The sequence below is a fragment of the Nipponia nippon genome, unplaced genomic scaffold, assembly GCF_047370975.1.
Source record: "Nipponia nippon isolate SJK-2023a ecotype South Korea unplaced genomic scaffold, ASM4737097v1 scaffold_8, whole genome shotgun sequence".
Taxonomy (NCBI): domain Eukaryota; kingdom Metazoa; phylum Chordata; class Aves; order Pelecaniformes; family Threskiornithidae; genus Nipponia; species Nipponia nippon.
The window spans coordinates 7689017-7713178 of NW_028262402.1; the positions used below are offsets into that span (position 1 = coordinate 7689017).

The window sequence follows — 24162 nt, forward strand, 5'->3', positions numbered from 1 at the left end:
AGTGATGTTACTGGGAATAATGAAGCAGGAATGTAATTTCAGAAATGAAACATTAGAGGAATCTTTAAGGACAGGAATGATAACTCCCATTTTCACAGTGTCTACAGTCAGAGACAAAAAATGTGTTGTATAAATCAGGCAAAGAAAAGCATTCGTAATTTAAACAATACAGTGTTTTCAGATGCTATACACTTACATCTACTTTCTTTTGGAGATTTAAACTTCTTACAGCTTTCCTTGCTAGATGAAGTGCATGATTGTCATCCAAAGCATAATGATCTGTTACACCAGATTTTCTGTACACAAATAACAATAGCAACGTGAAGACTTAAAAAAAAAATATCTGACAATGAAAATCTGAGGTTTTAAAAACTTTTAGGACCTTAAAAGTTTTATATTTATCTTTAAAAGTTTTATATTTATCTTTAAAATACAGATGCTACACTACAGCTCTCCATGTTTTGTTATGAAATTACTTTCAAAGTAAAACCCATGCCTGAACTTCTCTTTGAAACAGCACATTTAAGTTATCAGACATGACATCAAATAGCAACTTTAGGAGTAAAAAGTCTAAATGACAATATAAAAGATGACAAACATTGTTCAAATGCAAACTAAAATTCATTTGAAATTATAAAGAAAACATACGTTTACAGAAATGTTATGAACTGCCCTTAAAAACAGTTCTTTATTCACTTCAGTAAATTGAAGTAAAAATTAAGCATTTATTGTACAATAATACTTAACTTATTGTACAGTAATACCTAACTTTGTTTACTATTCTTTTCATTTTAGAACTAGAAAGTGCGTAGAATTCTTTGTTTTGATAACAAGTATTCTCTTACAAAAAAGACAAGCTATTTTCATCTTGTTTGTAGTGAGTTCTAACTGATAGCACGAAAGACAATCTGCAAAATATCTTTCTCAATGTATATTATTCTATTAACAATCAATATTAAACAGTATAGAAAAGTCCTCCATATTATGTGTGATGCTGCAGTACATTAGACACGTAAGTATTTCAAAGTAGTAAACGAAAGAAACAAGATCCTAACTAGAGTAACATAAGGTAATTATGCTACTCTAACAATAAAATGATTCTTCAGCACCAGATAAGGACACAGAAAATCTTAATTTTCAAAATCTAAATGTAGTTTAAAAAAGATCTAAATATAAATTAAAAAATACACCCTACTAACATCTAAAGAATGGAAGAAATTAACTCTGGGAAAATAGCTCTTTAAACCTGCAGTGAAGATCTGCCCCTCCAAGATCCTCTGCTGATACCTCTTCACCCGTTGCTGCTTTAACCTACCACAAGAAAAGGAAAATGAGCTTTAGAGTTGACACTTGTCTTGCATTAATATTTATACTGGCTTAGTTATAGCAATAAAAGAGACCTTTGCAAAATGCTTCTTCATTAATAATCTTTCCTCAGTTACTCTCCCTTCAGAGCATTTAAAATGTGACGACACAGAATCTTGTCAAAATCACTTAATTTCTCTAACTTTGTATCCTTACTCTAGCATTAATACGTAGTTTTTATTGAGGAAGATTCTCCACTTACTGTTGTATTTATTGCTTTGTCCATTACTAGTGTGAGTATACTTAGACACCCTTTAGATTTATGAACATGCATTTTCACAAAAATTTTTTTAGCACTTAACAAGTAATTTCAAACGTGATACTTTCCTGCATTGTCTCAAACAAACAATACCTCAGTTGAAACTCAGCATTCTTCAACTTTGGTTTCTCTACACAAACTCTTCTTCTGTGAATTTTAACTTACTTATTTAACACTAACCATCAAACAATCATTAGCAGTTTTTATTTTCTAAGTAGTGCATTAAACACAAAATAATTTAGTAAGAATAGTTTTCTTTAAAAAAGCATATTACTGGCATAAAACTGTTTGGATCACGTATGATGCCTCCATAAAAATACCCGGAATGCACAATCTAAATGCTAGATCTGTCAAATTTTAGACTTGACAGGATAATTCAAGTGTGAACTCCTTAAAACAAAGCAGTATCATTTACTGCACGGTAAAAAAAAAAAAAAACAAACAACAAACTTATGGATGCGTTTCTACTCTACCATAAATGCTTTGAAAAGTATTCCTTGCAAGCTGGTGAAACCATTGTTCATCACACACGGAGAGTACAGAGGTAGTGTAAGAGACAAGGGAAGAGAAAACTATAATCACACCCACAACAGATTTCAGTTTCCAAGTTTCGTGTCTAAAACCGAAGCACACTAAATATAGAAATATATATATATATACACACACACACTCTCCCAAACCATCAAGTTCATAAAATTAAGTATAGATATTTCTTCACTAGTAGGATTTTTGCTTTTAAATTTGAATGGCTACCCATGTAATATGAAGGCATGGCATTCTGATACTAATTAATGAAAAATTTCTGTCGGAGACATAATTAACTTGAGTCTCCATTAAACAACAAACAGAAGAACATACTTTTAAGAGAAATCAATAAAAAATTCTTCACCAAAAGGGTTATCAAGCACTGGAACAGGCTGCCCCGGGAAGTAGTTGAGTCCCCATCCCTGGAGGTATTTAAAAGATGTGTAGATGTGGCGCTTAGGGACGTGGTTTAGTGGTGGACCTGGCAGTGTTAGGTTTACAATTGGACTCAATGATCTTAAGGGTCTATTCCAACCTAAATGATTCTATGATTCTATTCCGTAATTCTATGAAATAATACTATACATCTCTCTCTGTGTGTCTGACACAGTACGCAGTGTGCAGAACTTCCAATAAATCTGATAGAGCACTGATTTCCATTAGTGCAGAAATCTAGACACTCATTTTAATAAAATTTACAAAAATGGCTTTTTTCCTCTTCCACAGAGGTGAGGTTTTCCTCCTCCAAATCACAGAATCCAAGTTGTGGAGTCTGTCAGCCACCGTTGGAGACTGTCTAGTTTAACTCCCCCGCTCAAAGCAGGGTCAACCAGAGGAGGTTGACCATGTACAGTCAAGTTTTGAGTATTTCCAAGGATGGAGACTCCACAACCTCTCTGGACAACTTGGTTCAGCATGACCACCCTTGCAGTAGAAAAGTGTTTTCTTATATCTAAGTGGAATTTCCTGTATTTCAGTTTGTGCCCTGTAGCCTCCTGACCTGTCACTGGGCACCAACAAGAAGTCTGGCTCTACTATCTTCACTCTCCCTTGCAAGGTATTTGTACACATGGACAGATTCCCCCTGAGCCATCTCTTCACCAGGCTGAAAAGACCCAGCTCTCTCACCCTCTCCTCATATCACAGATGCTCCAGTCCCTTCATCATCCTTGTGGACCTTCACTGACTCACTCAAGTATGTCCATGTCCGTCTTAGTCTGGACAGCCCAGAGCTGGACCTACCACCCCAAATGTGTCTTACGAGGGCTCAGTAGATGGGAAGGATCACGACCCTTGACTTGCTGGAAACACTCTCCCTAATGCACACCCAGGACGTTGCTGGCTGCCTTTGCTACAAGGGCACATTGCTGGCTCATCTTCAACTTGGTGTCCACCAGGACCTACAAGACCTTTTCTGCAAAGCATCTTCCCAACTGGTTGGTCCCTATCCTGTTCTGGTGCCCAAGATTATTCCTTCCAAGGAGCATTTGCCTGTTATGTTTAACTTCAAAAGGTTCCGTTCAGCCCCCTTCTCCAGCCTGCTGAGGTCCCTCTGAAAGGCAGCACAATCATCTGCTCTATTAACCACTACTCACAGGCTTTTATCATCTGCAAATTTGCTGATGGTGAACTTTGGACCATTGTTCAGGTCATCAATGGAGATGTTAAACAGTAATGGTCCCAATTCTGACCTCTGGGGTACCCCACTAGTGACTGACCTCCAGCTTCAGCCCAGCAGTTCAGCCAGTTCTCAGACCACCTCACTGCCCATTTACCCAGTCCGTACTTCATCAGTTTGTTGAGGATGTTATGGAAGACAGTGTCAAAAGCCTTGTCAAAGTCAACATAAACAACATCCACTGCTCGCTCTGCTTCCACTGAGCCAGTCATCTCCGTATAGAGGGCTATCAGTTTGGTCAGGCCTGATTTCCCCATTGTAAATCTATGCTGACTACTCGCAGTCACCTTCTTGTATGTAGTGGTTTTGGAAATAGCTTCCAGGATTATTTGCTCCATCATCTTCCCAGCTACTGCAGTGCAATAGAGCATTCTACAAACCTTAGTTTAAATAATACTGACTTCCTTAAATTTCATTAATTTCTAACAGACTGCAAATAGAGCCTTGACAAGATATCTGGGGATTTTCAAAGAAATCCCTGTTCAAGCTACTTCGGCTAGAAAGTTCATCAGGAGAAAGGAACACAAACTTTAGATAAAACATGCATTTCCCACAATAGATCAGGCTGCTGTGTAGAAGAGTCCCCAGTATATAAATACACATGAATTTGACAAACTTATCCTTTTTCACCAGACTTTCGTTCACCACTGAGCACAGAAAGTAGCAGATTTTCCCTGGGAAAGAAAGAATCAGAAGTTTCTGGAATGGGATGGAGAAGCCTATAGGTCAACACGGGATCCTGAGCTACCACACAGTATTGCCAAAGGTGAGGATATAGATTCCTCAGCTTGGGGGAGTGCAGAAGAATGGCCCTAGATATTACTACTACTGCGACACTTCTCCTCTTACTATCGAGATCTACCTGTTCATGAAGTCACTACTCCTCACCTTTCTAAAAAGGCGGCCAAGGAAACTTGCACTTTAGACTTTGGACTGTACCTGCAATTCACGTTTTTTTTTTTCTAGCATACACATCCCAAGACTAATTATAACTAACACGAGGGATTTTCTTTCACTTCCTTAGGATGTTTTGGTTTAGGCAGGTGAGTGATAGAATCCAATCCAATTTTCTTCATATAGGAAAGACATTTTGGGGAACAGAGCGTACACAATAACGGCTACAGTATCTGCTCCAACATGGAATGGAAGTTTCTATGGGAGTTTGAAGTAATTTTGATACTTAGAGAAAGGCAGACACAGTATTTTCAGTGAGAATATGAAAAGCTCTACCATACAGAAAAGCCGACAGGTAGTGATATTAAAGTTTGATCTATACGCACAAAGATAAGGATCATTACATCTGCAGGTTGCTAAGGAACAAATTAAATTGGAGTATAGTGCAATCTTCCTCTGGAAGCGGTGAAAAGTTTTCGTCCTTTCTAACATCACAACATCCTTGCAGTCACTGACTTGCCTAGGCAATTCTTCCCTTTGAGACCTGACTCAGGTCACCCTTTTTCAGCTGCCTGTCCTAGCAAAAGTCTGCTGTGCTACATCTCAGTACACATGTATGACCTAAATTCCTGTGTGATGTTAAATGATTACCATCCTCTTAGAACAAGAGTCTCATTCCCTTTTTTTCAGCTTCTTAGCCAGCTTCCTGGATATTAGCTGTCTTATTTTGTACCTGCTTAATGCTGGAGCTTGAAAGAAACTGGCTTTGAGTAAGCTCTCCAAGACACATAACTGAGTGCACCCAAGGGGTCTCCCAGGGTCTGAAGAACCTTTCTAGCTCTAACGTAGCTCCAGACAAAATCACTCAAGGTGCAGAGCACTCGCCAGCACTCTTGCCAATGGAAATGCCATGTCAGAAGAGCAGAGTTTGCTCAGGTCTTTCAGATTTACTAGCTGAGCCTCTGCAACAAATTACTCTGAACCTGAGCAAGCAGTACAGAGACAGTACTGCCACTTTATATGCCATTGACTCTAAGCTAACGAACTGTGCTGGACATAGAAAGGGTTTGTACTTAGACAGCTCAGGTGTTCCTGCAACCAGGGCAGTTATTTGTAACACAATAACCAAGCTAATAACAGTCTGATGTAAAAGTTCATTTCTTTCATTGTATTAATTTCTTTATCTCAATAAAAAGATGTATGAATCACTCAATGTTACTCACTCAACTAATATTATTCTCAACTAATATCTTCATTCATATTTATGCCACTTTTCACCAAGAAACTCCTAATATCTAAATTACGGTGATAAATTTACAGAAAATTGCTTAATTTTGAGGGAGGATTTGTCTTTGTTTACCTATGAACAACAAGCTGGAAGAGACTAATACAGGATAAAAAGGAACAGAGACCGAGGTAAGACATTTGAAACAATTACTGCCAAAGAAATTCCAACAGAGAAAGAAATTCTAGAATTCTAAATTCTAATGAGCAGTAAATAAATTAGTGTTAAATGACACAGTTGCTATTAATTACTTCAGCTGCTTTTGCTGATTACTTTGTTCTTCATGTCAACTTGGAAAGTCTCCACTGAAATAATTAAATACTTCAAGATAAAGCTAGTATTAAGTAAATCAAAGATTATTATTTTTATCGGTATAAAACTGAGCCTACACTAGAATATAAACTGGTACAACTGTTTTTAAAAAAATAAACCCCACTCAAACACTCCCTTTCCTGTTGGAGCCAAGCTTCTATAATTTTAAAGCTGTGTTATGCTGCAATATTTTGCACAGTTACAAATTCCACTATAAGTTCCACAATAAAGCAAGTTTTAATTCACAGGAGTTCTTCAGGTCAGTTTCCTTAGAAGCAATTTCCTTACTAGGAAAATAAGGAAATTATGAAAACTCCATCATAAGTGCATCTCCTTTGTCTGTAAACTGACATAGAATATAGCAGATCAGTCCTGCTTCTGAAGTCCTCTGATCTTGACTCTGAGATATAATACACATGCTTGTAATTTCTTTTTATTTCAAGTCAAACCTAGAGACTACATAACTGAATACAGAAACCAGTTTCATCATTTAAAATGTGCACGGCAATGTAAAAGCAGTACTATAAAAACACCCTAACAAAGTCTGATTTATATATACACCTCTAACAGACAGAAGAGATTTAATTTACGATATAAACATTCAGATATACTTAAAAAATGCAAACCAATCTGCAGGATATCTGGAAATATCTCACCAAGAAGAAAGGTCTCAATAGTTTAAGCTGTACAATTGTCAGCAGCACAAATTTTTTGGAACTATGTTACTAGAAACTTCTGTATCCTTACCAGTGGTGGCCCTCCCAAGAATATTGTTCCCTGTTTGCCAACAATAATACTTTCATCAGCCATTGCAGGTACGTATGCTCCTCCTGCTGTACAGGATCCCATTACCACTGCTATCTATTGGGAAAACAAACAACACAAGTTAATGGATTGTTCAACCCTTAAAAATAGGAAATGTACATGCTACTATTATATATAGTACCGACTTTAATACAGGTTCTGGGACAGCACCGCAAGATTATTTTTGCCTGACAGAGCAAACTTCTTATTTATGTTTTAGCTTTTGTTCACAAAAAATAGGGAATCTCTAGTTTTCAACAGTCTCTTAAACTATGATCTTCAGGCCAACCTGCAGGAAAATTCATATACGAAGTACCATGAGCTACATATGCGAAACGTTTGAAGAGGTGCACGTTCTACCATGAAATTTGTTTTTACTGATGAATAGTGAAAGGTTGAAACCTAGAGGTTGGTCCTGGTATTTACGTATAAGTCAGAGCTTCAGTTGTTGCTTATTGGCGTAATTTCACCAATGTTAACATCATTTGAAGAAAATTCCTTACATCTACTAGTATGTAACTTCTATTCTTCAATGGATCAACTAATTAACTCTGCCCCTTCACAGCATGTTGAGTATCTCAACACGTGCTTTAGCACGAATAATCTCTGCTTCATCCTTATGCCTGATTTTGAGATTAACATCTACCCAATGAACATTTTCTACCAGTAGTACCTTGGTGACACTTTTACAAAACTGACTTGACCCCAGACATGATGAATACTGTAGCAGCATATGATCATGAAAGTGAAGTTTGTCACCTAACTTCTCCTTCAGGGGAGCTCCTCCAAAGACCCTTTCAAAACAGCTTGTAAAGCAGAAGAAATGGAATACTCATATGGAAAAGGCAGACAATACAGAAGTAATTGTCTAATCTAACACTTTCTTTCACAAGCACAAAAAAAAACCCCAAACCCACAAAATAATGTTATTTTGCGTTAACTTTGTTTGGAAATATTTCTAAAGCAACATCAAGTAGTGTTATGTGCTAAATGATAATTTAATGTTTGCTCTTAAAAGAAAACAGCACACAGAAATAAAACTTCCAGAACACATTACCTGTATCTAAAGCAGGAGTAGATGAGCTATGTCAACCTGCCATCATCAAATCAAACAGCTTTTTCAGCAAATGGTTTTCAGTATCTTAAACTATATTCAGAATCACATAATTAATCTGCAGCATTTCTGTTGTGCATTTAGCAAATACCTCCAGCTAAATACAAAGATAACATAAGCCTCTAGAAATGGGAGAAACTTGGGGAAGAAGTTAATTTGATTTTTCCCCAGGATTTGTGGTTTCTTCCTACTCTTAATCTTACCGTGCTTATGCTGAAAAATGTGCCTGCATTTAAACTTTAACTCAGGTGTTACTTTTTCCAATACATAACTTGGAATATGTACATATTGGAAAAACCAAAACCTACTTGTCAAATAGCACAACCTCAAATTCCCAACTAATCTGTTACTTCCTGACTTCATTCTTTGAATTATCGCATAGGAAATTACTTAGCACAATAAAAATCAACAGTTCTGAATGCACAAACGGTATTTCATACCCACTGATCAGCTCCCCATTGTATCCATGCAGCATATGAGTGTGAGAGTGCTTAGGAAGCAACTAATGAGCAGCTAATCACAGCTTTCTGATTCACAGCCATACAGACATCACCGCAATTTAAAGCTGCAGTAGGAGTGTAATAAATTAGTCACAGGTAAAAGTGGAGGGGGAAATTAAAAGCACCATAGGCAAATGGGGAAAAAAAAGGAAAAAAAAAAAAAAGCAAGCGCTTCAAGGGCAAAATTGAGAAGGGCTGCTGAACTGCTGAAACGGACCTTCAAGCAGGCCACAACAGAGAACAGCAGGTAGAAAACTAACAACATCCAGACTCCCATGTCAGAGGAATTAACCAGAATGGAAATCAGAGGGAGCATATTTTCCTAACACCATTTCCTAATGAAGCATCCTCTCAGACAGGGAAGATGATTCTAGCTACCACAGTCTGTTAGCACAGGATCAACAGCAAATTTACAAATGTTAATAGTGCCTTTTGAAATTAAACAAAGGATAGAAACACCCCTCGAACAAGACACATCTGTATTACATCCTTTAAATGAAGGAATCACTTCAGTAAAACATTTTTCCCGGTCTTCTATAAATATTCTAAGAAAGTTAAACTTTCATCAGTGTCATACCAAACAGAAATGTGTTTTAATAAAAGGCAAATCTTTCCTACACTTAGTTTTTGTTGTATAGGAGTACAATGCTACTCTTAATGCAACACTATATGGTAATCAAAATGAAAACAAATTCAACTTTATAAGGAACTTTACAAATACGTTAAAGTTGTTTCAAGATACTCAGGAAAACACCAGCATGACTTTAGGGCCAGGCATTTCTAGAAAGGTGCTGCCTAATGTCAGTAATTTCAGCCTTGCAAACTGGGTTTACATATTCATCTTTGACATAACATCTAAAAATCACTGCTCCCATACCAGATAATGATTGGAGTTCTCTAGCAAAAATAAGGTTTACCAAAACTTCTAAAAAGATAATCCAGCAAAGCAGCCCTGTGACTTGTCTCCTTTGACACTTGCTGTTCCACAAAAATGCTGGGACCAATTTTCATCACATGTATAAATCTAAAGTACAACCTAGACCTATCAGTGACTGTGCAGAATGGCCAGCTTGTAAACTGCCTTTTTTCCGAAATACTTTTGTTCTAACTAAACAGTGCTTTGCCTCTGGAGACCTAGCTAATCACTGGAAGCAATGGATTTCAAGATTCTTTGGTAGAGGAAAAGATAGTTGAAGATTTGAAATCTGACTTGCTTCCAAAATGTGCCAAAAAGGTATCAAGGTAACAAATGTAGTTTCCTCAGAAATCATGCAAAGTCAATGTCTGCCACGTAAGGAGGAGTCCGATGGAATACTGTACCCTTGGCTGGTGCATCTGCTTCACACTGAAAGGAAGTGTTATCTTCTACTTCCTCCTTTTGGGCTAGGAGATTCAAACAAGCACAGCTTTTCTCAGAGAGAATAAATAAAAATAATTCCAGCCCAACCACGCCTCTCAATGGCAGATGTTGGTAAGAATGAAGAAAAGTCCTACTTCCACTTTACATTAATGATAAGTTCAATAGTCAAGTATGTCAAAACAACACGGTGGTGAAATATTTCCATGACAGTACTCAGATAAAACAGCAAGTTAGCTAAACATTTACTCTGCTTGAGGTTCCAACACCTATTTCTAAGCCTAATGTTCTACAACAATTTTTCTTCTCAGGAGGAATATCCTGAAAGTTTCCTTCACCTTCTTTCATCCAGCCAATATAAAGTGATAGGGCATCAAACTGACAACTACACCTAGGAGCAGGCTCTTGAAATTAAGATAATTCAGTGAAAACACAGCTCACTGCTCAGCAGTTAAAAAAAATCAAAGACATTAGGAACTACTGGCAAAGGAATAGAAAAGAGAATCGTGTATATCACTACGCTATTATATATATCTCTCCATCATTAGTTGAAACATTGAGTAGTGCAGTCTGGCTCCTTCATCTCAAAAAAGATACAAGACATGGGAAAAGGTTTACAGAAGATGAACTAGGACCATCAAAGGTATGGAACACTTTCTGTAGGAAGAACAACTAAGTAAGCTTGAATTCTTTGGCCTGCAAAGGGGAGTAAGAGGTATATCAGAGGGATACACAACCAAATGAAGACACTGGGAGTTGACTAGACAGCAACTCTGTAGGAATGAACTGGTCATCTGCTTTCCTGGAGCATTCTTTTATTTGGAGGAGGTTGTCTTCAAAGACCATGGACGACTCTGCCCTCCCTGTCAGCCTCTCACAGGTCCCTGCTGACAACTCCCTTAACAAGCCCAAGACTACTCTCCTGAAGTCCAGGGTCTTTATCCTGCTACCTGCCTTACTCACCTCCATCGGGACCTTATACTCCGCCCTCTGACTTCACTGCAGCCAAGGCTGCCATCAGCAACCACATCCTCAAACAGTTTAACGTTCTTCATGAGTAACAGATCCAGAAGCGCACCTCCCCTAGAATGCCACCTGCGTCAAAAAACTGACCCCAACGCACTCCTGAAATACCTGTGACACAAAACCACTTCTAAATTCAGGAACTGTGACTAACAGTAATTCTATGCATCATTAATACATTAGAAAATAACCTCATTGTTAGGGAAGTTTTATCATACAGCACATCAGTGTATAAAATGGATATATAAATATATGCATACCCCTGTTAGTAGAAAGTATGCCTCATTTACTAGCCATCATCAAAGGGTTCCTCACCTTTACAGCGTTGATACAGAATAATCAACTGTTCCAAGAGATTTCCTAGTGCTTCCTCACATGGCCCTATGTACCATGTTGTCAAGTCCCTTTTTCTCCCACCCCAAGAAAGGATCAAGTAGGTCATGTCATTAACACTAAGGCCAAGAAAGAAGACAGCTTCTTTGAAATTATAACGACTTTCTGTGGACAGTTACTGTGTTTACCGTGCTTCCAATCCCCAGACTGGGCCATCAGGTCAGCACAACACAGTGCTGTCAAAAACAAAGCATGGGTACAAGCCTTGAAACCAGGTACAGGCAGCAAGCTTAAAAACCGATTAGTGCATTTCATTCTTAAGTAAAAGCAAACTACCTGTGGAATTCCTTGTGAGGACATGACTGCTTGATTATAGAAAATACGGCCAAAATGATCCCGATCTGGAAATACTTCTGCTTGCCGAGGTAAATTTGCTCCTCCTGAATCAACTAGAGTGAAGGAAAACACAGTAACATGTCTTTGAACAGTGTTATATACTTAAGTTGTTGGCAAAGTATCCACACATTACTTAAAATATACAGCAATTACTAACACTATATGTATTTCCATGAATCTAGGTATATTAGGATATTCTTCTTGAAAAAAAAAAAAAAAAAAAGAAAAATAGTAACACCCTCCTCCCACAGATAACATCCATCCCCATCATTCTAATGGAAGATAAATTCAGATGTGCCTAGAGATACAATGGTACCTCCCTATACAAACTTCTAAATTCATCTTACTACAAAATATTTAAACTAAGAACACTTTCAATGTACAATTTTAACTCAATTAGTCTATTGCAATTCTGTCACAAGTTCCAGACTAACCACCAAGTTCAAAAGGTATAGCACGTGTACTTTCATACACTGATTATACAGACATACCAAGACCTCATCCTATCTTTAAGAACCTTCATTTATTATGTGCCATTGCCTCATGCTGTGCCCTCCAGCTTACAGGTCTCCAACTGCAGCCACCTCTCCACTCCCAAATAAGGAAAATACATGTCATAAGACTTCAAAGAAGAATAGAAGACTAGAAGGAAATGCACAGGGAGGCCAAGCATCTCTGAGAACTCTGGCTCCTGGTAATTAATTTTTACCTATGAGCAACAGTCCACATGCACATTCTCATGTTGCATGACTGCAGCCAGTAACACCCTACATTCAGCTTTACCGTGAAGCAGGGTTTTAATTCTTTCACCTGCGCTTGCAGAACCGCTCTCCCAAACCAGCATCAAACCCAGCAACTAGACAAACTCCAACCCGGTCAACATACCAGTGTTGTGAAATGGGCCATCGCTGAATACAAAAGAAAATGCCCATAGCAGTGACTGACTCAGTGACAAACAGCACGAGGTGTCCACATCAGAGACTTAACATCTAGGTGGCTACCACTGAGGGAAAAGGCACTTCAAATGGCATGAAAATTACATGGCCTGCAAAGTGCTGGCTGACTACAAAGCACTCCCTCTTGATCACATAACTGAAATGAACTGAAACAAGCCCAGGTACAGAAATTGCAAACGTAGAATAATTCACCAGGTTTGAATTACGAGCAGTATATATACAGGGACTATACATCTTAAAGGTGGAGTAAAAAAATTAAAACTTTTGTTTCAAAGGCCTATCTATGTCCCACAGTTCCTCATTCCGTAAAATGTTAAAATGGTAGAATCACACATAATTGCTCACTAAAAAAATAAGAGAGTTGTCTGAACAGATAGAACTTAATGATAATTCAGACTAAAAAATCATGCAGTTGTTTTGCAAGAAGCAAAGTTAAGTTTCTTCTGGTTTTTATGACCGAGATAAAATTCAGCCCTCCCCTTGCCTCCAAGACTCTTCCTATTGCAGTATGACAATCCCACAGTCCCCACCCATGCTGTCCCTGTATCCACTCCATCAATACTTTCAAGTTCACATTTCTCCTAATCCTTCTCTCAGTATTCTTTGCATGTTTGGCCTACCAGCAGAGCAAGAAGTTACAAACACTTACACTGACCAGGACCCACATATATGTTAACTATTTAACTAGTACAAGCATCGCGACTGGCAAACCAATTAATGCCTCTCAGCTGCTATGTAAACTGCTAAGCCAAGCAGAACAGACAAGGACTAACCCACCCTGTTTTTTAAACAGAGGCAGAGGAAGGGTCTTTCTCCTCTGATGCTGACTTACACAAAATTCACAGGAATACACACTCTCTTAAATCTGTCAAATTTGGCTGAAATTGGGTAATGGGTTCTAGTTACTGGATTGGGAATTGAGACTGAAAGACAGACATTGGCAGAAGCTCTTGTATTTGTACCAAATCAGGCTAAGAAAATACTACCCGTAATATACTAAAGACATTTGACACTCTGATCTTAATCTTAAATACAAGTACAAATAAGTAAAACTTAAATGGAGGTCTGGCTAAATACTGATTAGACTGATAGACTGATTAGACTGATAGACTAAACTCAAAATGCAAAATAATATCCAATGACATTTCTGCTTCAGTAAAATTCATCCTAAATTGTAAAAATCTGTTGATCCAAACTATTACTGACACTTTTGGCACTGAGACTTTTTTTATTTCTTTGGTATGTTCTCTCATACAGCTACATCCTCCACCAAAAGGCAAAGTAGCTTTTTTTTTTTTTAAACTGCAATTTGAACTAAGACTGGATGAGACTACAGGATAGATTGCTCAAGCATGACAGAAGGGAAAGGAGTAAGAAAGCAGTGATACAGTGGCATAATTACATCTGTATCTTATGAACCCAGCCCTACAGCAGTGCAGAAGATACTGCTGAGAAGCTATGGGTACCCTCCGGTTAAGATTTGCCACCAATCCGTAGAGGTAACAGTACTGATGAAAATAGATTTCAATGTGTGCGTCTAAAATACATACCTGGTTAGTCAAGTCTGGGGACACACCAGTCTCAACAACATTTACTTTAAGTAATAGTGTCTTATCTAGAGATCCCGAGCTGCCCTTAACAAAGGACGTTTTCTATTTCTGCAATGGGACTTACCCAAATATAGGCAAGGGAGATGATTTTGCATTGCGATTTCTTGAGCACGTAAATGTTTCTTAACAGTGATGGGATAATAGGTACCACCTTTGACAGTTGCATCATTAGCAACAATCAAGCATTCCACCCTAAAAATAAAACAAGTTTATGAGAGAGAAAAATATTTCTAATAACTAACTATGTATGTTGGTTAAGAACTGCAACATGCCAAGACGTCTTGAAGCCCAGATGCTCAAAAAGAGCCCTCCTCACCCGCATTCCCTCAAAGGCACATTGTAACAGCAGTCTCAGCACTATGACATTCTGTTTCACAGTCCCTTAACTCCCTAAAATAATGCTGTATAGCCTCATACTTAATTTCAACAATAGTCTTGGAGGTACTTTTAGTGAGCAAAACTTCTTAGCCTAGAATACTGCCCTATTTTTTGAAAATTGCCTTATTGATGCACTAATCTCTTTCCTTCATTAGACACCAGAAACTCTGATGTGTGTTCTGCTTTAATATGGGATACGCTAACTAAAAAAACCCCACAAAATCACTCCCTTTTAGCTAAGACTGAACAAATTAAGATACCAACTTTGTTGATTTTTTTGGGTGTCAGAAACAAAACACTAAAAATGCTAATAGCTTAATACTAGAAACTAAACAAAATTATACCTTCTTCCTTTTCATATCATCAATAATGTAGATCACTGGTATCTCTCACCCAGATACTCGTCCAATGCCGGTGATAATGCCTCCTGCTGGTACCTCTTCGTTACCATACAACTGATAACCTGCAAACTGGGAGAACTCCAAGAACGGAGACCTGAATAATGACAAACGTAACACAATTTTAAAAAGGAATTGGCCATATTTGCCACTGAATCTCAACTAAAAGGTTAAATTTTTAAAAATGATATATTTTTTTTTAAAGAGATGAGTATTGCAAAGAACACTTCTGTAAAATTTCAACTGTGTTATTTCCCAGCGTTTATGGAAAACGAAGAGAAAACAAGCCTGTTGCGGTACTTTAATTACCCACAAAAGAGAACCTGAAGTGTTTTTAAAAAACAGAAAGTACCTACCCGGGATCAATAAGCCTGTCAATTCTCTCTCTGGGTAACAGCTTTCCTCTTGATGTGTGAAGCTTACGAGCTTTTTCTCCACCTCCTGTGACATAACAGTAAATTGTTAGATTTACTATGGACACAGATAGATAAATCACCACTTATATTAAAACTTAGAATGGAAGCACTGATGAGTTCCCAGTTTTTGAAGTGTGGACCTTAATAATGAATTTAATACATAATGGTTTTCACTTCAAACAGATTTAAGGTATTGATAAAAATGCTTGCTTTTCAGAATCTACTCCATTTTCCCCCTCATTTTTTATAGTTAGTCTTGAGGTAAAAACTTCAATAAACACAGTCGTCTGAAACTTTACCCCACTGCTTAGCAAGGAACAGAAGGGTTGAAAACACCAAACACGGACAAAAACACAGCAGTAAGAACTACAAAAACACTATTCCCCCAGATTGGTTCAAAATAGCCATGCTGAATCCAATCTTGAAAGACCCAACAGAGTCTGGGTTCATTTCCTTAGATCACTCCAAAACTGTAACCGGAGTTCAGACACACAGCATTTAATATCAAGTTTATCTTTGCTTCATTTCAACCCTTTACGCGAGGTCATCCTAAATCACATCTTTTGCTCTCCAGAGCTTTATGTCATTCGATACTTAAGATCTGTTGACACACCTCAGCCTCTTTATAACAACAGCTTATACAAACACTGTCTATGTGGACAGATCACTGATCCACCTCATCACTCTAAAATTGTCTCCCCCATCCAAAACAAAGAAGGTGCTATTTTGCTAACATTTCTCCTGATACTTCAAGATTTCTTTGTCAGCTAAGCATCACTGAAACAGAGCTTTTAAGCCTACCTTTCAAGCCCTTTCTCTTACCTCCCTCCTTGATCACTATGCACATGATTTCCTACCTGTTAGGCAAGCCAGAAAGCCCAGAATTTATTTCTGAATCAGACTGTTCATCAGATCTGTATATCCAGCCTAAGTCTAAACCTTATAAATTCTTTCTGTTTCTTAAGATACAGCCTCTCATATGCTCCCACAGAGCTAATACCCTCATCCAAGTTCTCAACATCCCACATCATGGTAACTACAACATTTTCTCTGACCTTCACCTTGCCTTTCTCATTTACACCCAGAGTGATGCTGCAAAAATAATTTTCCATCCTGTGATTTCTGTCATCTCTGTGGACTCCCCTTCTTCATGCACTAATCCTAAATGCTTGCCCTCTGGGCCCCACAGTCATTCTGTTGAGCTTTTCTCTTCCAAGATCAAGATGTTTGCTCTACCCTATGCTAGCCTCTATTCTGTAGACTGTGAGAAGCAGTGTCCCTGACAATGAAACAAACTCGGAGGCATTTAATTTGAAATCCCTTCTTTAATTTCTCCTTTACAGTAATGTCTGTAAAAACTTCACTGTGACTGCTGATGTGCTATGATTCCTGCCAGTCACGGAGACTAAAAGTATCTCAGTTGCTTCTTGTGCTTGTTGTCAGAAATCCATCTGTTGTAACTTATCATAGGCTGTAAATTCTTCGGGGGAGGGACCATGTTCCTGTTACACAGCTGGTGATTACTCAGTAGAATGGGATACTGGTTCACAAAAGCCCTACCCGCTGAAGTAACAGATAAAGAATGAAAGCATTCATTACAAAGACATCTAGCAAAAGCTCATCCTCTGACAGACAGCTCTTACGAAGAAAAAGATATGGCACTTATTCTTCAAAAGTATTCAACATAAGTACCTAATTCTTCTCATATACTTAAATGACAGCCAAAGCAATCTCAATCGATGTCACTCAAAATGGTGTATTAACATCCTGGTAGAGCTCCCTGAGACGGAGGAAAGATGGGGGCCATGTTCTTGTCCTGTTATCATGTAACAGGCAAGAACAGGAAAAGGTGCAGCAGTGAAGAAGGCCATGATCATTAGTTCATGAGCCACATAGAGAATTGCTGAACAGTCTCTGCACCCATAAAAGACAGAGGTAGTCCATGGGTTTCAGCATCTCCTCAGGAAGTCCCAGAGCTTTGTTTCACAGCAAGCAAGAACAAACACTAAGCAGAAAATCTTAACTGTGCTCCATTCCAAAGCTGTAAAAGAAATTGGATTATATAAGAAACAGTATATGAAGAGACAAACAGTATCATGATGGACACAAGAAGGGGAGAATTAAAGCTGCATGCTCAACCTCTGGCAGCACAGTTAAGCATTTATAAACCATTTTCATTTTATCGTCCCCATTAATTATAGCCAACTGTAATTAATTCAGGTAGTCATACAAGTCAAGAAGATGAAACACAGATTTCTATCTTTTAAACTATTACAGACTTGCTTTTGTTTGCCAGCACAACTACAGCTAGGATCTCTGAAAATCTGCTTTGCACGTGAAGAGACTAACATGCAACTCGAACAGAAGCACATTTGCCAAACCAATCTGTTATAAAAGCAGGCAGCAGTGGATGAAGCAAGGAAGCAGGTGAAGTGGAAAGTTTATCAGTAAAAGCCTTTTTTTAATAATCCAATCTATTTTTAAAAATCTTGCTATTAGAAGCATACATTCCAATGATTACTAAGATCTTAACTGATGAAAAATTAACCAACTCTAAATACCCAGTTTTTCACTATCTACTTGCTTACTTTTTGCCTCTCTGGCAAAGAATTTAATCTTCTGTTTGACTAAATCAGCCTTGCTTTCATTTATGTCTGCTTCCAGTAATTTATGGATATGCTTGCATTAGCATATGGCTCTGATATTCAACTGGCAAACAAAAAAATGTGTTAAGACACTAGATACTGTGGTAAACAAGGAAGTGCTAATGGCATGGACGTTTTTCTTAGCTAGCCTGAGTTACTTAAAAAAAGCCCTAAATTTTGAACCAAGTTAGCTTGGACGTAAACCTTTTAAGATTTTCAAATGACAAGATGGTACATCTAGATTTAAACAGATGAACTAAAATTTCAGCATGACTACTATAATCCAGCAAATATGTTGTATCTGAATGAATGGATTAATGAATGTACAGCCTATGGGGAAAAAAATCCAAAGAACAAAACTGGGTTTTAGACCAAATTAAGCAAGTGTTCTAAAATCTAGACTACCATACTTACCTAGTCTGATTTTTTCTGCTTGCTCTTGGAGTTCAGTTACCAGTGCTTTCATTCGTTCATAGTTTTCCTAAGTGGGGAACAAAACAGCATTTTAAGTTTAACCACGAATGACAGTATTATTTTTTAATAAACAAACACAGAAAGTACAAGATTTCTCTCTCTTCCAAATTTCATTTTACCTTATTAAATACTGGCTCTGTATTGGTTTTGAAGTAATAACATTTCTACCTATGTATTGGCTTTCCTCAAGCATCCCAAATAATTTAATAAACATGCTTCATGAAAATGCTTGAATGCATTAGGATTGTAAGAGACTAGTTCCAAATTTAATAAACAAAAATAGAATTAGTCATTACAGAGTTGAACTGCTATTTTCCAGGTTTTATTAATTTTTTGTTGCAGGTTTGTTTGTTTTTTTAATCTAATTTTGTAAAAAACATTACGAGGATTCAAATTAAGTGCTGCCATGTCTCTTGTACCAAAAGATGAATGACCTAGACCAAACAGAATTTGGTAAACACTTTTTACATTCTTGTTGTTTAGGTAGAATGTAAAGATAAACTGAAGCTTTTTAAAAAAAAAAAAAAAAGTCTGGTCTTCTTGCCAATATACCTCTTAGAAAAACAAAGACTCTTAGTTTTGAATATGAGTGATCCAGTACTGAGCTCACTACTTCTATCAGAATTATCCAAAACCCTGTGTGCTCATTACAGCAGTTTTTTACCATTTCTTAGGAATTAGAAAGTATTAGTCAAGCTTAACTTGTTTTTTTCCAGACATATTAAGAGCTATGTTACCTCTTTGAAAACTGTACCTGCAATAAAGGAACATAATAACTGCTGCGTTTAAAAAAAAAAATTAAAAAAAAAAATCATACTGTCTTGTCTAATTCTCATTAGAAGCTATTAGAGTCTACTTTGACAGAAAAAACAATCTGGTGACTCTATATTCGGACTCGGACACTCAGAATTAAGGTTTCCCCTAGAAGCAACAAGTGTTGCAGTTAAGTTTGTTCAGCTCTGTCTTAGTCACTGAAAGACACCAAGATGCAAAGCAGGAAGAAAATAAAAACATGTATATAGGCACCTCACATTCAAACTGTTTTAGCTGCACACTACGACTTTCAAAAGAACGCATTTCTCCCCCTTTGTAATCGCTACAAATAGATTAAAAATACTCTATTGAAAGGTAAAAACATACCAGATGACAACAGGCCTTAGCAATTTTATCAGCTCATATACACAGTTAATACATAAGATCAGCATTTAGAGGTCGTCCCACAAGGTGACATACTGAAACACTAAGCCCAACTCTGGAGCCTCTGTTGACTCTTGGGCACGATTCCCCATGTTGTAACGACGTGCCATCTGCGATACGGCCCACAGCCTGCACTTGTACGAATTTTGTACCGCCTCATTGCCAGCCATCCCCTAACGCATGTCAAGATCCCAAACTCAGTTAACGAAATCCCTCTGATGTGCGGTGCCACCCTGCAGCCCCCTGACTACTGAGGACACGGAAGGTCACCAGACTTCTGCATCTCCCCCCTCCCTTGCAAGGCTATATCAGTTTGTCCACCACATTACTCCCTTTTCAGTCCATTGCTTTTGATACTTTAATTCTCCCCCTCCCTGCCCTGCCCACAGCACAGCTCCAACATCTGCCTCTACAACTGTTTGTTTTTCCTCCTAACCTGTGAAATCACACTGCAATGACCTACTGGCAGTCTTACCACTGTCACACCATCCCAAAAACCAAGAACAGAACAAGCCACGTCTTGTTAATTTGACTCCGCTGCTCCGAGGAGAGACCATGGACAGTAACTGCAGCCACACAACTACATGCAGCACTGAAGAAAGCAAAACCTGCTTTTAATCCTTTCCAGAAGACTCTGTTTACAAGTTATTTTTTTTCCCTGTGAAAAATCTGTAGAACAGCCATTGTAATTCCACTCTTTTAAAAATCTGAAGTTGTCAAAAACCCCTATTTTATTGTATGTGTGAGTGTTTGGCTTGTCCACCTGGCTCATTTTGCAGCATTACATATAAAGTATTTTCCCCATTTCTCCTTGTTCAGTCGGGCTGTTTTCTCTAAATACACTCACCTTCTGCACACCGTACTGAGCTTAAAAACTCACCTTTAACATGGGAAAAAAAAGCGGCTAAAAATGGCAGAGGGAATTAAAAGGGGCACAGCAAACACAATCATAGGCAAGTTCATTAGATTCTGAATTAACTCCTCACTGTAGCTACTTTAGCTACTCTACGTGAAAAATTCTGAAAGGACTTTATAGATCCTCTATAAAAAATATTGTACTCAAATATCTGAGTTGCTTAAATTCACTTAATTTCTATCCTTATCTTTCATGCTTTTAACCAGAACACAACATCATTATACTTTACAAAGGAAAAGTAAAGATGCTTTGAAATGTTTTGAATGCACACAGAGAAGGCTCCTCTCAGAATCAAACATGCTAGTTCTACCATATATTTGTGGGTTCTTCATTAATTAATGACAAAAAGGGAGTGAAGTGACACAAGATCTTTCTGGAAACAGGCCCTTGCACCAGTAAGTTCTATAAAATTCTGCTGTTAATATGAGGGCCTCTACAAACTTTAAAGCAAAACCAAGAGACAAAACCTACAGACTAATCCTATAGTTATTGCATGAGCTAACTGAATTACTGCTACACAAGCAAAGTGGCTGCAAGAGCTAATCCTTGGAATCTTTACACAGATTTTCCTTTATTTTCCAGAATTTAGACTTACTCATTTTTAAATTACATTTTTACCTGTCTGGTTTGAAAGACAGTTTACATTATGAAGGCCAGCCTGTCTAGCTGAATTCACAGCCAGAAAGGCAAACATAAGCTAAGGGAGGCAAGACCTTCATCACATATCGCAAGACCTTCTTGTGTTTGCACTGTTATTCCCTGTATTACTTTTATTTCAGATGGTTAAGTGCCTCACAGCAGGAACCTCAGCTCTTCGTGTCTGTAAAGCACTACACGCATTTACAGTGATCTATAAATTATTTCTACCAAATACTAACACTATTAGCTATTTTACTGCTTGAATGACGTACCAGATGTATCCAAGCAAGTGGGCTTGTCTAACACAGCTAGGCAAACTTTTCCTGTCTTGATAGCCCATTGGAAATTGCTGGCAAAATACATGAACATTAAAAAAAAGTAAAAAAATGTGTCCTACAGAAGTTACCAAGCCTTGCTTTTCTTTTGAGATCAAAAGGTACACACACACAAATGCAAATCCAGTGACAGCTTAGCCGAGTAAACACATTTATTAAAAATATTACTCTTTTTATGGTATGCAAAATATGAACATACACACAGACATACTTCATACACACAAGCATTGTATGTGCGTGTGTATGAAGTGTGTATGTATGTCTGTGTGTATGTATATGCATACTGGAATTTCACAGAAGTTTCAGTCACCTAATTCCTGTCCCAAAATTTAGTTTCTGCAAAACCAAACACAGAACCAAAGGAAATATTTCAATAAGAATACATGTTGTTGCTTCACTTGCTGTTTGACATTTTACTTGGAACAAATCTGAAAACAAATGCATGCCCTCCTACTAGTTTTGATCCACATCCAAAACGATGCTTTTCTCAGCCTAACTGTAAACATGATTTTTATCTTGAATACGATGACTTTAACAATGCCCCATTAAACATAAAACTATTTACACCAGATACAAGTACTGTTCTCTTTGAAAAGACAACGGGAATTCCACCTATCCCTCCTCCTCAGATGATTCTTTCTGCTGGTATCTTGTTTTCTGGAGGCATGCCCATGACTTTGTAAAAAACTATTTCACTTGTCTTCAACTCGGGAATGAACTTGCAAACACAAGAAAATTTCCGACTTTGAAATCATCAGACACCACCTCCAGCCACCTACAAAATCCCCGTCTCCACTTCGTTAGTTAGTACGATATCGACCAGCTCTTCAACACCGAAAACGCAGCAAGAGCTGGCACCCTGATTAAGAAAGTGTCAAAAAATCTATAACGAGGCAGGCGATGGTACAAAGCCACGTCCTTTTTATACGGTACCTTTACACGCGGCTTGAATGAAATAAACAGAACTTGGCATTGAAGACACAGGAAAGGGGGGAGCAGCACGGTAGAACTCGGCCTGCGCGCAGGGTGACCTGGGGCTGACTCACACGGTTACCGCGTACCGGCGAGCCAAGCGGCCACCACACCACCAGCCAGTCGGCGGCCACCGCCGTACTTTCACTCAGAGCCCGCTTCCCCGCTTCGGTTTTGTTCCCCCGCGGGCGGCCCCGGGCAGCGGAGGCCCGGCCCACGCCGCACAGGCAGCCCGAAGGCCCGCAGCGCCGCTGGCAGGCCGGGCCCCACGGGCGGCGGCTCCCCTCGACGACCCGCCGCTTTCTCACGACCAAGGCGTGGAGGCGGAGGGCGGCCGAGGCGCGGGCCGGGGCAGGCCGGGAGGGACGCCCAGGGCCGGGCAAGGCCCCGCCGCGGCCTGGCGGCGGCAAGGCCAACCCCCGGCTCCCGCGCGTCCCCGGAGCTCGGCGCCGCTGCCCGCCCCCAGCCCCCGCCGCACGGGGAGGCGACCCCCGCTCGCCGGAGCCTCCCCTCCGCGGCCCGTCGGGCGGAGGGAGCCGGGCCCGCCCGGCCCGGCCTACCTGGTAGAGCGCGGAACCCGCGTCCGGGCGGGAGCCCACGGCCGCCACCGCCTCGCCGCGGTAGGCGCGGGCGGGCGGGCGGCGCAGCAGCCGCCAGGAGCCCAGCAGCCGCCGCGGGCCCCGCAGCATGGCTGCCGAGCCGAGCCGAGCCGAGCCGAGCCGGCCGTCCCAGGCCCGCCGCCGCCGCCACTCCCCCCGCCGCAGCCAATGGGCAGAGCGGGGCCCTGAGCCGGCCCCGGGCGGCGGGACAGGGCCGGGCCGGGCCGGGCCGGGCCGCGCCGCCGCTGGGTGCGGGCAAGGACGCGGCGGCCCTCAGGGGATGGGTGCGGCGCCCCCGGCCCCGCCAGCCCCACCGCTGTTGCTTTGAGAATTAAACCCGGTAAAATGCGAAAGCCTTTCCCTTTACAGGTCGGCGTCGGTACACCACAGCCGCCTGCTGCGTTCGGTCCCCGTGGCCCCGGGGGCAAGATAGTGCTCAAAAACCCCCTTTGAAAGAATTTTGTTTGTACGCGTCACTTTTCAGACAGGATTACATACTTGTGCAACCCAGAAAAGCCCTTGCCCTTCTTAGAAATCGGGGGGTTTTGCCATTAGCTGCTGCAGTAACAGTGGCAGATTTTTTTAAACCCCTAACCTCTTTGCTTGAGTTGCTTCCTCGGTTGAAAGCGTTGCTGTTTTCCAGCATACCAGTTTTACTTTGTTTTTAAACAGGGCCATAGGACTTATAGAGAAAGAACACTGGGAAGTCAGACACCAAGTAAATTAAGCTCTTTTCTAAAACAAAAACAAAACCCCTGTTAAAGTGTACTCCGTCTCTTACC

At 39.6% G+C, this 24162-nt stretch overlaps 1 protein-coding gene across 2 annotated transcripts in view; it reads right to left on the reverse strand.

The window, feature by feature from the left end:
* The window catches only part of MCCC2 (methylcrotonyl-CoA carboxylase subunit 2), a 38402-nt gene extending 14866 nt beyond the window's left edge, over window positions 1-23536 (reverse strand). The window contains exons 1-9 of one of the 2 annotated variants that reach the window (XM_087742208.1): window positions 23342-23536; window positions 18663-18729; window positions 15544-15628; window positions 15183-15284; window positions 14476-14603; window positions 11786-11898; window positions 7066-7179; window positions 1247-1311; window positions 197-296 (exon numbers count right to left, since the gene is read on the reverse strand). In XM_087742208.1, the coding sequence (XP_087598334.1) occupies window positions 197-296; window positions 1247-1311; window positions 7066-7179; window positions 11786-11898; window positions 14476-14603; window positions 15183-15284; window positions 15544-15628; window positions 18663-18729; window positions 23342-23470 (903 nt within the window). In that variant the 5' untranslated portion in view covers window positions 23471-23536. Of the gene's footprint in view, window positions 1-196; window positions 297-1246; window positions 1312-7065; window positions 7180-11785; window positions 11899-14475; window positions 14604-15182; window positions 15285-15543; window positions 15629-18662; window positions 18730-22742; window positions 23233-23341 lie in introns of those variants that run through there. The other variant, XM_087742209.1, reaches the window with a different exon arrangement.
* Window positions 23537-24162: the final 626 nt, after the last annotated feature.